The sequence below is a fragment of the Carassius carassius genome, chromosome 16 (genome assembly GCF_963082965.1).
Source record: "Carassius carassius chromosome 16, fCarCar2.1, whole genome shotgun sequence".
NCBI classification, from domain to species: Eukaryota; Metazoa; Chordata; class Actinopteri; order Cypriniformes; family Cyprinidae; genus Carassius; species Carassius carassius.
In genome coordinates this window covers 31,085,648-31,102,985 of record NC_081770.1, presented here as the reverse complement: position 1 = coordinate 31,102,985, position 17,338 = coordinate 31,085,648, and the positions used below count along the sequence as shown (strand labels likewise).

General features: G+C 43.1%; 1 protein-coding gene across 1 annotated transcript; it reads right to left on the bottom strand.

Annotated features, from left to right (window-relative positions):
* Positions 1-799: 799 nt before the first annotated feature.
* Positions 800-17,226, bottom strand: LOC132160241 (mucin-2-like; the record flags this gene model as incomplete). Its single annotated transcript, XM_059569976.1, has 13 exons — positions 800-1,039; positions 1,456-2,207; positions 2,346-3,002; positions 4,456-4,594; positions 5,323-5,396; positions 6,936-7,232; positions 7,353-8,525; positions 11,262-11,378; positions 12,085-12,323; positions 14,469-14,641; positions 14,750-14,903; positions 15,039-15,184; positions 15,232-17,226. Coding segments are annotated over 13 exons (6,156 nt in total), but the record flags the coding sequence as incomplete, so codon positions are not given.
* Positions 17,227-17,338: the final 112 nt, after the last annotated feature.

Genomic DNA, 17,338 nt, shown 5'->3' with positions numbered 1-17,338 from the left:
CCAAACTTTTGGTCTGTACTGTATATATATATATATATATATATATATATATATATATATATATATATATATATATATATATATATATACTGTATATGTGTTTATGACAAAATATCAGCTTACCTTTTCAATATATGTAATGATTTCCTCATTGTTCAGCTCAACAAAGGATCTCATTTTTAAACTTATGTATGCAACTGCTGTCATATCTATAAAAAAATCAGATTCATATTATCATATGTGAATAAAACTTTAATCTATTTACAAAACCTGTGCTGTGAATAATAATAATATGAAGAAGAAATAAATGGACATATAAAATTAACTTTGCTTACTTTGCAGGACAGCATCTGGAGATGAGGGTGTTGATTGACTTGCTTGTTGAGTTGTAGACACAAGTTGGGTTGTTGTCAGATTAAAAGTAAATGTAGTTGTTGAGGTTGGTGCATCAGTTGTTGATAGACTGATAGATGTTGGTGCAGTTGTTGTTGGTGCAGAAGTTGTTGGTAGAGTGCTAGATGTTGGTGCAGTTGTTGTTGATAGAGTGGTGGATGTTGGTGCAGAAGCTGTTGGCAGAGTGCTAGATGTTGGTGCAGTTGGTGTTAAGGCTGGTGCACCAGTTGCTGATGAAGAGGTAGATGTTGACGCAGCAGTTGTTGCCAGAGTGGTAGATGTTGATGTAGTTGTTGTTGATAGAGTGATGGATGTTGTGGCAGGCGTTGCTGACATTGGTGCAGTTGTTGATGTAGTAGTAGATGTTGGTACAGTTGTTGTTGGTGCAGAAGTTGTTGGTAGAGTGCTAGATGTTGGTGTAGTTGTTGTCGATGGAGTTGTAGATGTCAGAAAAGTTGATGTTGAGGCTGCTGCAGTTGTTGTCAATGGAGTTGTAGATGTCAGTACAGTTGATGTTGAGGCTGCTGCAGTAGTTGTAGATGGAGTAATAGATGTTGGTACAGTTAATGTTGAGGTTGGTGCAGCAGTTGTTTGTAGAGTGATAGATATTGGTAAAGTAGATGTTGATGGAGTGGTAGATGTTGGTCTAGTTGTTGTTAACAGAGTGGTGGATGTTGGTACAGTTGTTGTTGGTGGAGTGGTAGATGTTGGTGTAGTTGTTGCTGAGGCTGGTGCACGTGTTGTTAACAGGGTGGTAGATATTGGTACAATTGTTTTTGATGGAGTAGTAGATGTTGATGCAGTGAATGCTGAAGTTGGTGCACTTGTTGATATTGTTTTAGATGCTGGTGCAGTTGTTGTTAACAGAGTGGTAGATGTTGGTACAGTTGTTGTTGATAGAGTGGTAGATGTTGGTACAGTTGCTGGTGCAGTTGATGTTGGTGCAGAAGTTTTTGGTAGAGTACTAGATGTTGGTGTAGTTATTGTTGATAGAATGGTGGATGTTGGTGCAATTGTTGCTGAGATCAGCGCAGTTGTTGATGTACTGGTAGATGTTGGTACAGTTGTTGTTGGTGCAGAAGTTGTTGGTAGAGTGCTAGATGTTGGTATAGTTGTTGTCGATGGAGTTGTAGATGTCAGAAAAGTTGATGTTGAGGCTGCTGCAGTTGTTGTCAATGGAGTTGTAGATGTCAGTACAGTTGATGTTGAGGCTGCTGCAGTAGTTGTAGATGGAGTGATAGATGTTGGTACAGTTAATGTTGAGGTTGGAGTAGCAGTTGTTTGTAGAGTGATAGATATTGGTAAAGTTGATGTTGATGGAGTGGTAGATGTTGGTCTAGTTTTTGTTAACAGAGTGGTAGATGTTGGTTTAGTTGTTGCTGAGGTTGGTGCACGTGTTGTTAACAGGGTGGTAGATATTGGTACAAATGTTGTTGATGGAGTAGTAGATGTTGATGCAGTGAATGCTGAGGTTGGTGCAGTTGTTGATATTGTTGTAGATGCTGGTGCAGTTGTTGTTAACAGAGTTGTGGATGTTGGTACATTTGTTGTTGATCCAGTGGTAGATGTTGGTGCAGTTGATGTTGGTGCAGTTGTTGTTGAGGTTGGTGCAGTTGTTGATAGAGTGGTAAATGTTGGTACAGTTGTTGTCGATGGAGTTGTTAATATTGGTGCAGTTGTTGATATAGTGTTGGATGTTTGTGCAGCTGTTGTTGAAGTTGGTGCAGCAGTTGTTTTTAGAGTGGTAGATGTTGGTGAAGTAGATGTTGATATTACAGTTGTTGTTGATGGAGTGGTTGATGTTTCAGTTGTTGCTGATGAAGTGGTAGATTTTGGTGCAGTTGATGTAATGGCTGGTGCAGTTGTTGTTGATGGAGTGGTTGTTGTTTGTGCAATTGTTGTTGATGGAGAGGTAAATGTTGGTGCAAATGATGTTGTGGCTGGTGCAGTACTTGTTGATGGAGTGGTAGATGTTGGTGCAGTTGTTGTTGATAACATGGCGGATGTTGGTGCCGTTGGTGTTGATGGAGTGGTAAATGTTGATGCTAATGATGTTGTGGCTGGTGCAGTTGTTGTTGATGGAGTGGTTGATGTTGGTGCAATTGTTGTTGATGGAGTGGTTGATGTTGTTGCAGTTGTTGCTGATGGAGTGGTAGATGTTGGTTCAGATGATGTTGTGGCTGGTGCAGTACTTGTTGATGTAGTGGTAGATGTTGGTGCAGTTGTTGTTGATAACATGGTGGATTCTGGTGCAGTTGTTGTTGATGGAGTGGTAGATGTTGGTGCCGTTGGTGTTGATGGAGTGGTAAATGTTGATGCCAATGATGTTGTGGCTGGTACAGTTGTTGTTGATGGAGTGGTTGATGTTGCTGCAGTTGTTGATGATGGAGTGGTAGATGTTGGTGCAGATGATGTTGTGGCTGGTGCAGTAGTTGTTAATGGAGTGGTAGATGTTGGTGCAGTTGTTGTTGATAGCGTGGTTGATGTTGGTACAGTTGTTGTTGATGGAGTGATAGATGTTGGTGCCGTTGATGTTGATGGAGTGGTAAATGTTGATGCCAGTGATGTTGTGGCTGGTGCAGTTGTTGTTGATGGAGTGGTTGATGTTGCTGCAGTTATTGATAATGGAGTGGTAGATGTTGGTGTAGCTGTTGCTGAGGTTGGTGCATGTGTTGTTAACAAGGTGGTAGATATTGGTACAATTGTTGTTGATGGAGTAGTAGATGTTGATGCAGTGAATGCTGAGGTTGGTGCAGTTGTTGATATTGTTGTAAATGCTGGTGCAGTTGTTGTTAACAGAGTGGTAGATGTTGGTACATTTGTTGTTGTTGGAGTGGTAGATGTTGGTGCAGTTGATGTTGAGGTTGGTGCAGTTGTTGTTGAGGTTATTGCAGTTGTTGATAGAGTGGTAAATGTTGGTACAGTTGTTATTGATGGAGTTGTTAATATTGGTGCAGTTGTTGATATAGTGTTGGATTTTTGTGCAGCTGTTGTTGAGGTTGGTGCAGCAGTTGTTTTTAGAGTGGTAGATGTTGGTGAAGTAGATGTTGATGCCAATGATGTTGTGGCTGGTGCAGTTGTTCTTGATGGAGTGGTTGATGTTGTTGCAGTTGTTGCTGATGGAGTGGTAGATTTTGGGGCTGTTGATGTAATGGCTGGTGCAGTTGTTGTTGATGGAGTGGTTGTTGTTTGTGCAATTGTTGTTGATGGAGTGGTAGATGTTGATGCCGTTGATGTTGTGACAGGTGTTATACTTGTTGATGGAGTGGTAGATGTTGGTGCAGTTGTTGTTGATAGCGTGGTTGATGTTGTTACATTTGTTGTTGATGGAGTGGTAGATGTTGGTGCCGTTGATGTTGATGGAGTGGTAAATGTTGATGCCAATGATGTTGTGGCTGGTGCAGTTGTTGTTGATGGAGTGGTTGATGTTGCTGCAGTTGTTGATAATGGAGTGGTAGATGTTGGCGCAGTTGATGTTGATGGAGTGGTAGATGTTGATGCCAATGATTTTGTGGCTGGTGCAGTTGTTGTTGATGGAGTGGTTGATGTTGGTGCAGTTGTTGCCAGTGATGTCGTGGCTGGTGCATTTATTGTAGACACAGTGGTAGATGTTGGTGCAGTTGATGTTGAAGTTGTTGCAGCAGTTGGTGGTAGAGTGACAAATGTTGGTTCAGTAGTTAGTGATGGAGTGGTAAATGTTGGTACAGTTATTGTTGATGGAGTGGTTGATGTTGGTGCAGTTGTTGTTGATAAAAAGGTAGATGTTGGTGCAGTTGTTGACAAAGTTGTTGATTTTGGGACAGTTGTTATTGGTGGAGTGGTAGATGTTGATGCCAATGTTGTTGTGGCTGGTGCAATTGTTGTTGACAAAAGGGTTGGTGTTGGTACAGCTGTGGTTGAAGGAGTGGTAGATGTTGATGCAGTTGATGTTGTGACAGGTGTTATACTATTTGATGGAGTGGTAGATGTTGGTGCAGTTGTTGTTGATAGAGTGGTTGATGTTGGTGCAGTTGTTGTTGATGGAGTGGTAGATATTGGTTCTGTTGATGTTATGGCTGGTGCAGTTGTTGTTGATGGAGAAGCTGTTGTTGGTGCAGCTGTTGTTGACAGAGTGGTTGATGTTGGTGCAGTTGTTGTTGATAAAAAGGTAGATCTCGGTGCAGTTTTTGTTGACAAAGTGGTAGATGTTGGTGCAGCTGATCTTGAGGTTGGTGCATCAGTTGTGGGAAGAGTGACAAATGTTGGTGATGGAGTGGTAAATGTTGTTGCAGTTGGTGATGGAGTGGTTGATGTTGGTACAGTTGTTGTTGATGGAGTGGTTGATGTTGATGTTGATGGAGTTGTAAATGTTGATGCCAATGATGTTGTGACTAGTGTTATAGTTGTTGATGGAGTGGTTGATGTTGCTGCAGTTGTTGTTGATGGAGTGGTAGATGTTGGTGCTGTCGATGTAATGGCTGGTGCAGTTGTTGTTGATGGAGTGGTTTTTGTTGGTACAGTTGTTGTTGATGGAGTGGTAGATGATAGTGCAGTTGTTGATGGAGTTGTAGGTGTTGATGCCAGTGATGTTGTGGCTGGTTCAGTTGTTGTTGATGGAGTGTTACATGTTGGTGCAGTTGTTGTTAATGGAGTGGATGATGTTGGTGCAGTTGTTGTTGATGGAGAGTTAGATGTTGGTGCAGTTGTTGTTGATGACCCAATGGTTGTGGTTGATGTTGGTGCAGTAGCTGTTGACGGAATGGTTGATGTTGGTGCTGTTGATGTAATGGCTGGTGCAGTTGTTGTTGATGGAGTGGTTGATGTTTGTGCAGTTGTTGTTGATGGAGTGGTAGATGTTGTTGCTGTTGATGTAATGGCTGGTGCAGTTGTTGTTGATGGAGTGGTTGATGTTGGTGCAGTTGTTGTTGATGGAGAGTAAGATGTTGGTGCAGTTGTTTTTGATGACCCAATGGTTGTGGTTGATGTTTGTGCAGTAGTTGTTGATGGAATGGTTGATATTGGTGCTGTTAATGTAATGGCTGGTGCAGTTGTTGTTGATGGAGTGGTTGATGTTGGTGCAGTTGTTGTTGATGGAGTGGTTGATGTTGGTGCAGTTGTTGTTGATGAAGAGGTACATGTTGGTGCAGTTGTTGTTGACAAAGTTGTTGATGTTGGGTCAGATGTTATTGATGGAGTGGTAGATGTCGATGCCGTTGATGTTGTGGCTGGTGCAGTAGTTGTTGATGGAGTGATAGATGTTGGTGCAGTTGTTGATGAAGTGGTAGATGTTGGTGCTGTTGATGTAATGGCTGGTGCAATTGTTGTTGATAGAGTGGTTAATTTTGGTGCAGTTGTTGTTGATGGAGTTGTAGATGTTGGTGCAGTTGTTGTTGATGGAGTGGTTGTTGTTGGTGAAGTTGTTGTTGATGGAGTTGTTGATAATGGTGCAGTTGTTGATGGAGTGGTAGATGTGGATGCCATTGATGTAGTTGCTGGTGCAGTTGTTGTTGATGGAGTGGTTGTTGTCGGTGCAGTTGTTGTTGATTGAGAGGTAGATGTTGGTGCAGTTGTTGTTGACAAAGTTGTTAATGTTGGGACAGTTGTTATTGGTGGAGTGGTAGATGTTGATCCCAATGATGTTGTGGCTGGTGCAACTGTTGTTGACAAAAGGGTTGATGTTGGTACAGTTGTTGTTGATGGAGTGGCAGATGTTGATGCTGTTGATGTTGTGACTGGTGTTATAGTTATTGATGGAGTTGTAGAGGTTGGTGCAGTTGTTATTGATAGAGTGGTTGATGTTGGTGCAGTTGTTGTAGATGGAGTGGTAGATGTTGGTGATGATGATGTTATGTCTGTTGCAGTTGTTGTTGATGGAGTTGTTGATGTTGCTGCAGTTGTTGATGGATTGGTAGGTGTTGATGCCAGTGATGTTGTGGCTGGTGCAGTTGTTGTTGATGGAGTGGTAGATGTTGGTGCAGTTGTTGTTGATGGAGTGGTTGATGTTGGTGCTGTTGATGTAATGGCTGGTGCAGTTGTTGTTGATGGAGTGGCGGTTGTTGGTGCAGTTGTTGTTGATGGAGCGGTAGATGTTGGTGCAGTTGTTGTTGATGACCCAATGGCTGGTGAAGTTTTTGTTGATGGAGTGGTTGTTGTTGGTGCAGTTGTTGCTGATTGAGTGGTTGATGTTGGTGCATTTGTTGTTGACGGAGAGGTAGATGTTGGTGCAGATGATATTGTGGCTTGTGCAGTAGTTGTTGATGGAATGGTTGATGTTGGTGCTGTTGATGTAATGGCTGGTGCAACTGTTGTTGACAAATGGGTTGATGTTGGTACAGTTGTTGTTGATGGAGTGGCAGATGTTGATGCCGTTGATGTTGTGACTGGTGTTATAGATGTTGATGGAGTGGTAGATGTTGGTGCAGTTGTTGATGGAGTGGTTGATGTTGCTGCAGTTGATACTGATGGAGAGGTAGATGTTGGTGCTCTCGATGTAATGGCTGGTGCAGTTGTTGTTGATGGAGTAATAGAAGTTGATGCCGTTGATGTTTTGAAAGGTGTTATACTTGTTGATGGAGTGGTAGATGTTGGTGCAGTTGTTGTTGATAGAGGGGTTGATGTTGGTGCAGTTGTTGTTGAAGTTGTTGCAGCAGTTGGTGGTAGAGTGACAAATGTTGGTTCAGTAGTTAGTGATGGAGTGGTAAATGTCGGTACAGTTATTGTTGATGGAGTGGTTGATGTTGGTGCAGTTGTTGTTGATTGAGTGGTAGATGTTGGTGCCGTTGATGTTAAGACTGGTGCAGTTGTTGTTGATGGAGTGGCTGTTGTTGACAGAGTGGTTGATGTTGGTGCAGTTGTTGTTGATAAAAAGGTAGATGTTGGTGCAGTTTTTGTTGACAAAGTGGTAGATGTTGGTGCAGTTGATAGTAGAATGGTAAGTTTTGGTGCAGTTGATGTCGTGTCTGGTGCAGTTGTTGTTGACAGAGTGGATGATGTTGGTGAAGTTGTTGTTGACGGAGAGGTAGATGTTGGTGCAGATGATATTGTGGTTTGTGCAGTAGTTGTTGATGGAGTGGTAGATGTTGGTGCAGTTGTTGTTGTTGATAGCGTGGTTGATGTTGGTGCAGTTGTTGTTGATGGAGTGGTAGATGTTGTTGCTGTTGATGTTGATGGATTGGTAGTTGTTGATGTCAATGATGTTGTGGCTGGTGCAGTTGTTGTTGATTGAGTGGATGATGTTCCTGCAGTTGTTGTTGATGGAGTGGTAGATGTTGGTGCAGTTGATGTTGATGGAGTGGTAGATGTTGATGCCAATGATGTTGTGGCTGGTGCAGTTGTTGCTGATGGAGTGGTAGATGTTGGTGCTGTTGATGTAATGGCTGATGCAGTTGTTGTTGATGGAGTGGTTGTTGTTTGTGCAATTGTTGTTGATGGAGTGGTAGATGTTGGTTCAGTTGTTGTTGATGGAGTGGTAGATGTTGATGCCAATGATGTTGTGGCTGGTGCAACTGTTGTTGACAAAAGGGTTGATGTTGGTACAGTTGTTGTTGATGGAGTGGCAGATGTTGATGCTGTTGATGTTGTGACTGGTGTTATAGTTATTGATGGAGTTGTAGAGGTTGGTGCAGTTGTTATTGATAGAGTGGTTGATGTTGGTGCAGTTGTTGTAGATGGAGTGGTAGATGTTGGTGCTGATGATGTTATGTCTGTTGCAGTTGTTGTTGATGGAGTTGTTGATGTTGCTGCAGTTGTTGATGGATTGGTAGGTGCTGATGCCAGTGATGTTGTGGCTGGTGCAGTTGTTGTTGATGGAGTGGTAGATGTTGGTGCAGTTGTTGTTGATGGAGTGGTTGATGTTGGTGCTGTTGATGTAATGGCTGGTGCAGTTGTTGTTGATGGAGTGGTTGTTGTTGGTGCAGTTGTTGTTGATGGAGCGGTAGATGTTGGTGCAGTTGTTGTTGATGACCCAATGGCTGGTGAAGTTTTTGTTGATGGAGTGGTTGTTTTTGGTGCAGTTGTTGCTGATTGAGTGGTTGATGTTGGTGCATTTGTTGTTGACGGAGAGGTACATGTTGGTTGAGATGATATTGTGGCTTGTGCAGTAGTTGTTGATGGAATGGTTGATGTTGGTGCTGTTGATGTAATGGCTGGTGCAACTGTTGTTGACAAATGGGTTGATGTTGGTACAGTTGTTGTTGATGGAGTGGCAGATGTTGATGCCGTTGATGTTGTGACTGGTGTTATAGATGTTGATGGAGTGGTAGATGTTGGTGCAGTTGTTGTTGATGGAGTGGTTGATGTTGCTGCAGTTGATGCTGATGGAGTGGTAGATGTTGGTGCTGTCGATGTAATGGCTGGTGCAGTTGTTGTTGATGGAGTAATAGAAGTTGATGCCGTTGATGTTGTGACAGGTGTTATACTTGTTGATGGAGTGGTAGATGTTGGTGCAGTTGTTGTTGATAGAGTGGTTGATGTTGGTGCAGTTGTTGTTGATGGAGTGGTAGATGTTGATGCCAGTGATGTCGTGGCTGGTGCATTTATTGTTGACACAGTGTTAGATGTTGGTGCAGTTGATGTTGAAGTTGTTGCAGCAGTTGGTGGTAGAGTGACAAATGTTGGTTCAGTAGTTAGTGATGGAGTGGTAAATGTCGGTACAGTTATTGTTGATGGAGTGGTTGATGTTGGTGCAGTTGTTGTTGTTTGAGTGGTAGATGTTGGTGCCGTTGATGTTAAGACTGGGGCAGTTGTTGTTGATGGAGTGGCTGTTGTTGACAGAGTGGTTGATGTTGGTGCAGTTGTTGTTGATAAAAAGGTAGATGTTGGTGCAGTTTTTGTTGACAAAGTGGTAGATGTTGGTGCAGTTGATAGTAGAATGGTAAATTTTGGTGCAGTTGATGTCGTTTCTGGTGCAGTTGTTGTTGACAGAGTGGATGATGTTGCTGAAGTTGTTTTTGAAGGAGAGGTAGATGTTGGTGCAGATGATATTGTGGTTTGTGCAGTAGTTGTTGATGGAGTGGTAGATGTTGGTGCAGTTGTTGTTGATAGCGTGGTTGATGTTGGTGCAGTTGTTGTTGATGGAGTGGTAGATGTTGTTGCTGTTGATGTTGATGGAGTGGTAGTTGTTGATGCCAATGATGTTGTGGCTGGTGCAGTTGTTGTTGATTGAGTGGATGATGTTCCTGCAGTTGTTGTTGATGGAGTGGTAGATGTTGGTGCAGTTGATGTTGATGGAGTGGTAGATGTTGATGCCAATGCTGTTGTGGCTGGTGCAGTTGTTGCTGATGGAGTGGTAGATGTTGGTGCTGTTGATGTAATGGCTGATGCAGTTGTTGTTGATGGAGTGGTTGTTGTTTGTGCAATTGTTGTTGATGGAGTGGTAGATGTTGGTGCAGATGATATTGTGGTTTGTGCAGTAGTTGTTGATGGAGTGGTAGATGTTGGTGCAGTTGTTGTTGATAGCGTGGTTGATGTTGGTGCAGTTGTTGTTGATGGAGTGGTAGATGTTGTTGCTGTTGATGTTGATGGAGTGGTAGTTGTTGATGCCAATGATGTTGTGGCTGGTGCAGTTGTTGTTGATTGAGTGGATGATGTTCCTGCAGTTGTTGTTGATGGAGTGGTAGATGTTGGTGCAGTTGATGTTGATGGAGTGGTAGATGTTGATGCCAATGATGTTGTGGCTGGTGCAGTTGTTGTTGATGGAGTGGTTGTTGTTTGTGCAGTAGTTGTTGACAGAGTGGATGATGTTGCTGAAGTTGTTTTTGAAGGAGAAGTAGATGTTGGTGCAGATGATATTGTGGTTTGTGCAGTAGTTGTTGATGGAGTGGTAGATGTTGGTGCAGTTGTTGTTGATAGCGTGGTTGATGTTGGTGCAGTTGTTGTTGATGGAGTGGTAGATGTTGTTGCTGTTGATGTTGATGGAGTGGTAGTTGTTGATGCCAATGATGTTGTGGCTGGTGCAGTTGTTGTTGATTGAGTGGATGATGTTCCTGCAGTTGTTGTTGATGGAGTGGTAGATGTTGGTGCAGTTGATGTTGATGGAGTGGTAGATGTTGATGCCAATGATGTTGTGGCTGGTGCAGTTGTTGCTGATGGAGTGGTAGATGTTGGTGCTGTTGATGTAATGGCTGATGCAGTTGTTGTTGATGGAGTGGTTGTTGTTTGTGCAATTGTTGTTGATGGAGTGGTAGATGTTGGTGCAGATGATATTGTGGTTTGTGCAGTAGTTGTTGATGGAGTGGTAGATGTTGGTGCAGTTGTTGTTGATAGCGTGGTTGATGTTGGTGCAGTTGTTGTTGATGGAGTGGTAGATGTTGTTGCTGTTGATGTTGATGGAGTGGTAGTTGTTGATGCCAATGATGTTGTGGCTGGTGCAGTTGTTGTTGATTGAGTGGATGATGTTCCTGCAGTTGTTGTTGATGGAGTGGTAGATGTTGGTGCAGTTGATGTTGATGGAGTGGTAGATGTTGATGCCAATGATGTTGTGGCTGGTGCAGTTGTTGCTGATGGAGTGGTAGATGTTGGTGCTGTTGATGTAATGGCTGATGCAGTTGTTGTTGATGGAGTGGTTGTTGTTTGTGCAATTGTTGTTGATGGAGTGGTAGATGTTGGTTCAGTTATTGTTGATTGAGTGGTAGATGTTGATGCCAATGATGTTGTGGCTGGTGCAGTTGTTGCTGATGGAGTGGTAGATGTTGGTGCTGTTGATGTAATGGCTGATGCAGTTGTTGTTGATGGAGTGGTTGTTGTTTGTGCAATTGCTGTTGATGGAGTGGTAGATGTTAGTTCAGTTGTTGTTGATTGAGTGGTAGATGTTGATGCCAATGATGTCGTGGCTGGTGCAGTTGTTGACAAAGTGCTAGATGTTGGTGCAGGTGTTGTTGAAGTTGTTGCACCAGTTGTTGGTAGGGTGACAAATGTTGGTGCAGTAGTTGGTGATGGAGTGGTAGATGTTGATGCCAATGATGTTGTGGCTGGTGCAGTTGTTGCTGATGGAGTCGTAGATGTTGGTGCTGTTGATGTAATGGCTGATGCAGTTGTTGTTGATGGAGTGGTTGTTGTTTGTGCAATTGTTGTTGATGGAGTGGTAGATGTTGGTTCAGTTGTTGTTGATGGAGTGGTAGATGTTGATGCCAATGATGTCGTGGCTGGTGCAGTTGTTGTTGACAAAGTGATAAATGTTGGTGCAGGTGATGTTAAAGTTGTTGCACCAGTTGTTGGTAGGGTGACAAATGTTGGTGCAGTAGTTGGTGATGGAGTGGTAAAGGTTGGTGCAGTTATTATTGATGGAATGGTAGATGTTGGTGCAGTTGACGTTGAGCTTGGTGCAGCAGTTGCTGGTAGAGTGGTAAATGTTGGTGCAGTTGATGGTTGACTGGTAAATCTTGGTGAAGTTGATGTTGTGTCATTTGCAGCTATTGTTGACAGAGTGGCTGATGTTGGTGCAGTTGTTGTTGATGAAGCGGTAGATGTTGGTGCAGTTGTTGTTGACAAAGTTGTTAATGTTGGGACAGTTGTTATTGGTGGAGTGGTAGATGTTGATGCCAATGATGTTGTGGGTGGTGCAACTGTTGTTGACAAAAGGGTTGATGTTGGTACAGTTGTTGTTGATGGAGTGGCAGATGTTGATGCCGTTGATGTGGTGACTGGTGTTATAGTTGTTGATGGAGTTGTAGATGTTTTTGCAGTTGTTGTTGATAGAGTGGTTGATGTTGGTGCCGTTGATGTTATGGCTGGTGCAGTTGTTGTTGAAGAAGTTGTTGATGAGTTGTTGATGGTGCTGTTGAGTTGTTGATGAGTTGTTGATGGTGCTGTTGATGTATTGACTGGTGCAGTTGTTGTTGATGGAGTGGTTGATGTTGGTGCCGTTGATGTTATGGCTGGTGCAGTTGTTGTTGATGGAGTTGTTGATGAGTTGTTGATGGTGCTGTTGAGTTGTTGATGAGTTGTTGATGGTGCTGTTGATGTAATGACTGGTGCAGTTGTTGTTGATGGAGTGGTTGTTGTTGGTGCAGTTGTTGTTGATGGAGTGGTAGATGTTGGTGCAGTTGTTGATGGAGTGGTTGATGTTGTGACTGGTGTTATAGTTGTTGATGGAGTTGTAGATGTTTTTGCAGTTGTTGTTGATAGAGTGGTTGATGTTGGTGCCGTTGATGTTATGGCTGGTGCAGTTGTTGTTGATGGAGTGGTTGTTGTTGGTGCAGTTATTGTTGATGGAGTGGTAGATGTTGGTGCAGTTGTTGTTGATGGAGTGGTTGATGTTGTGACTGGTGTTATAGTTGTTGATGGAGTTGTAGATGTTTTTGCAGTTGTTGTTGATAGAGTGGTTGATGTTGGTGCCGTTGATGTTATGGTTGGTGCAGTTGTTGTTGATGGAGTTGTTGATGGAATGGTTGATATTGGTGCTGTTGATGTAATGACTGGTGCAGTTGTTGTTGATGGAGTGGTTGTTGTTGGTGCAGTTGTTGTTGATGGAGTGGTTGTTGTTGGTGCAGTTGTTGTTGATGGAGTGGTAGATGTTGGTGCAGTTGATGTTGATGCCGTTGATGTTGTGAGTGGTGTTATAGTTGTTGATGGAGTTGTAGATGTTTTTGCAGTTGTTGTTGATTGAGTGGTTGATGTTGGTGCCGTTGATGTTGTGGCTGGTGCAGTTGTTGTTGATGGAGTTGTTGATGTTGCTACAGTTGTTGATGGAGTGGTAGGTTTTGATGCCAGTGATGTTGTGGCTGGTGCAGTTGTTGTTGATGGAGTGGTAGATGTTGGTGCAGTTGTTGTTGATGGAGTGGTAGATGTTGTTGCTGTTGATGTTGATGGAGTGGTAGTTGTTGATGCCAATGATGTTGTGGCTGGTGCAGTTGTTGTTGATTGAGTGGATGATGTTCCTGCAGTTGTTGTTGATGGAGTGGTAGATGTTGGTGCAGTTGATGTTGATGGAGTGGTAGATGTTGATGCCAATGATGTTGTGGCTGGTGCAGTTGTTGCTGATGGAGTGGTAGATGTTGGTGCTGTTGATGTAATGGCTGATGCAGTTGTTGTTGATGGAGTGGTTGTTGTTTGTGCAATTGTTGTTGATGGAGTGGTAGATGTTGGTGCAGATGATATTGTGGTTTGTGCAGTAGTTGTTGATGGAGTGGTAGATGTTGGTGCAGTTGTTGTTGATAGCGTGGTTGATGTTGGTGCAGTTGTTGTTGATGGAGTGGTAGATGTTGTTGCTGTTGATGTTGATGGAGTGGTAGTTGTTGATGCCAATGATGTTGTGGCTGGTGCAGTTGTTGTTGATTGAGTGGATGATGTTCCTGCAGTTGTTGTTGATGGAGTGGTAGATGTTGGTGCAGTTGATGTTGATGGAGTGGTAGATGTTGATGCCAATGATGTTGTGGCTGGTGCAGTTGTTGCTGATGGAGTGGTAGATGTTGGTGCTGTTGATGTAATGGCTGATGCAGTTGTTGTTGATGGAGTGGTTGTTGTTTGTGCAATTGTTGTTGATGGAGTGGTAGATGTTGGTTCAGTTATTGTTGATTGAGTGGTAGATGTTGATGCCAATGATGTTGTGGCTGGTGCAGTTGTTGCTGATGGAGTGGTAGATGTTGGTGCTGTTGATGTAATGGCTGATGCAGTTGTTGTTGATGGAGTGGTTGTTGTTTGTGCAATTGCTGTTGATGGAGTGGTAGATGTTAGTTCAGTTGTTGTTGATTGAGTGGTAGATGTTGATGCCAATGATGTCGTGGCTGGTGCAGTTGTTGACAAAGTGCTAGATGTTGGTGCAGGTGTTGTTGAAGTTGTTGCACCAGTTGTTGGTAGGGTGACAAATGTTGGTGCAGTAGTTGGTGATGGAGTGGTAGATGTTGATGCCAATGATGTTGTGGCTGGTGCAGTTGTTGCTGATGGAGTCGTAGATGTTGGTGCTGTTGATGTAATGGCTGATGCAGTTGTTGTTGATGGAGTGGTTGTTGTTTGTGCAATTGTTGTTGATGGAGTGGTAGATGTTGGTTCAGTTGTTGTTGATGGAGTGGTAGATGTTGATGCCAATGATGTCGTGGCTGGTGCAGTTGTTGTTGACAAAGTGATAAATGTTGGTGCAGGTGATGTTAAAGTTGTTGCACCAGTTGTTGGTAGGGTGACAAATGTTGGTGCAGTAGTTGGTGATGGAGTGGTAAAGGTTGGTGCAGTTATTATTGATGGAATGGTAGATGTTGGTGCAGTTGACGTTGAGCTTGGTGCAGCAGTTGCTGGTAGAGTGGTAAATGTTGGTGCAGTTGATGGTTGACTGGTAAATCTTGGTGAAGTTGATGTTGTGTCATTTGCAGCTATTGTTGACAGAGTGGCTGATGTTGGTGCAGTTGTTGTTGATGAAGCGGTAGATGTTGGTGCAGTTGTTGTTGACAAAGTTGTTAATGTTGGGACAGTTGTTATTGGTGGAGTGGTAGATGTTGATGCCAATGATGTTGTGGGTGGTGCAACTGTTGTTGACAAAAGGGTTGATGTTGGTACAGTTGTTGTTGATGGAGTGGCAGATGTTGATGCCGTTGATGTGGTGACTGGTGTTATAGTTGTTGATGGAGTTGTAGATGTTTTTGCAGTTGTTGTTGATAGAGTGGTTGATGTTGGTGCCGTTGATGTTATGGCTGGTGCAGTTGTTGTTGAAGAAGTTGTTGATGAGTTGTTGATGGTGCTGTTGAGTTGTTGATGAGTTGTTGATGGTGCTGTTGATGTATTGACTGGTGCAGTTGTTGTTGATGGAGTGGTTGATGTTGGTGCCGTTGATGTTATGGCTGGTGCAGTTGTTGTTGATGGAGTTGTTGATGAGTTGTTGATGGTGCTGTTGAGTTGTTGATGAGTTGTTGATGGTGCTGTTGATGTAATGACTGGTGCAGTTGTTGTTGATGGAGTGGTTGTTGTTGGTGCAGTTGTTGTTGATGGAGTGGTAGATGTTGGTGCAGTTGTTGATGGAGTGGTTGATGTTGTGACTGGTGTTATAGTTGTTGATGGAGTTGTAGATGTTTTTGCAGTTGTTGTTGATAGAGTGGTTGATGTTGGTGCCGTTGATGTTATGGCTGGTGCAGTTGTTGTTGATGGAGTGGTTGTTGTTGGTGCAGTTATTGTTGATGGAGTGGTAGATGTTGGTGCAGTTGTTGTTGATGGAGTGGTTGATGTTGTGACTGGTGTTATAGTTGTTGATGGAGTTGTAGATGTTTTTGCAGTTGTTGTTGATAGAGTGGTTGATGTTGGTGCCGTTGATGTTATGGTTGGTGCAGTTGTTGTTGATGGAGTTGTTGATGGAATGGTTGATATTGGTGCTGTTGATGTAATGACTGGTGCAGTTGTTGTTGATGGAGTGGTTGTTGTTGGTGCAGTTGTTGTTGATGGAGTGGTTGTTGTTGGTGCAGTTGTTGTTGATGGAGTGGTAGATGTTGGTGCAGTTGATGTTGATGCCGTTGATGTTGTGAGTGGTGTTATAGTTGTTGATGGAGTTGTAGATGTTTTTGCAGTTGTTGTTGATTGAGTGGTTGATGTTGGTGCCGTTGATGTTGTGGCTGGTGCAGTTGTTGTTGATGGAGTTGTTGATGTTGCTACAGTTGTTGATGGAGTGGTAGGTTTTGATGCCAGTGATGTTGTGGCTGGTGCAGTTGTTGTTGATGGAGTGGTAGATGTTGGTGCAGTTGTTGTTGATGGAGTGGTTGATGTTGGTGCTGTTGATGTAATGGCTGGTGCAGTTGTTGTTGATGGATTGGTTGTTGTTGGTGCAGTTGTTGTTAATGGAGTGGTAGATGTTGGTGCAGTTGTTGTTGATGACCCAATGGCTGGTGCAGTTTTTGTTGATGGAGTAGTTGTTGTTGGTGCAGTTGTTGCTGATGGAGTGGTAGATGTTGGTGCAGTTGTTGTTGATGGAGTGGTAGATGTTGGTGCATTTGTTGTTGATGGAGTGGTTGATGTTGGTACAGTTGTTGTTGATGGAGTGGTTGTTGTTGGTGCAGTTGTTGTTGATGGAGTGGTAGATGTTGGTGCAGTTGATGTTGATGCCGTTGATGTTGTGAGTGGTGTTATAGTTGTTGATGGAGTTGTAGATGTTTTTGCAGTTGTTGTTGATTGAGTGGTTGATGTTGGTGCCGTTGATGTTATGGCTGGTGCAGTTGTTGTTGATGGAGTTGTTGATGTTGCTACAGTTGTTGATGGAGTGGTAGGTTTTGATGCCAGTGATGTTGTGGCTGGTGCAGTTGTTGTTGATGGAGTGGTAGATGTTGGGACAGTTGTTATTGGTGGAGTGGTAGATGTTGATGCCAATGATGTTGTGGGTGGTGCAACTGTTGTTGACAAAAGGGTTGATGTTGGTACAGTTGTTGTTGATGGAGTGGCAGATGTTGATGCCGTTGATGTGGTGACTGGTGTTATAGTTGCTGATGGAGTTGCAGATGTTTTTGCAGTTGTTGTTGATAGAGTGGTTGATGTTGGTGCCGTTGATGTTATGGCTGGTGCAGTTGTTGTTGATGGAGTTGTTGATGAGTTGTTGATGGTGCTGTTGAGTTGTTGATTAGTTGTTGATGGCGCTGTTGATGTAATGACTGGTGCAGTTGTTGTTGATGGAGTGGTTGTTGTTGGTGCAGTTGTTGTTGATGGAGTGGTAGATGTTGGTGCAGTTGTTGTTGACAAAGTTGTTAATGTTGGGACAGTTGTTATTGGTGGAGTGGTAGATGTTGATGCCAATGATGTTGTGGGTGGTGCAACTGTTGTTGACAAAAGGGTTGATGTTGGTACAGTTGTTGTTGATGGAGTGGCAGATGTTGATGCCGTTGATGTGGTGACTGGTGTTATAGTTGTTGATGGAGTTGTAGATGTTTTTGCAGTTGTTGTTGATAGAGTGGTTGATGTTGGTGCCATTGATGTTATGGCTGGTGCAGTTGTTGTTGATGGAGTTGTTGATGAGTTGTTGATGGTGCTGTTGAGTTGTTGATGAGTTGTTGATGGTGCTGTTGAT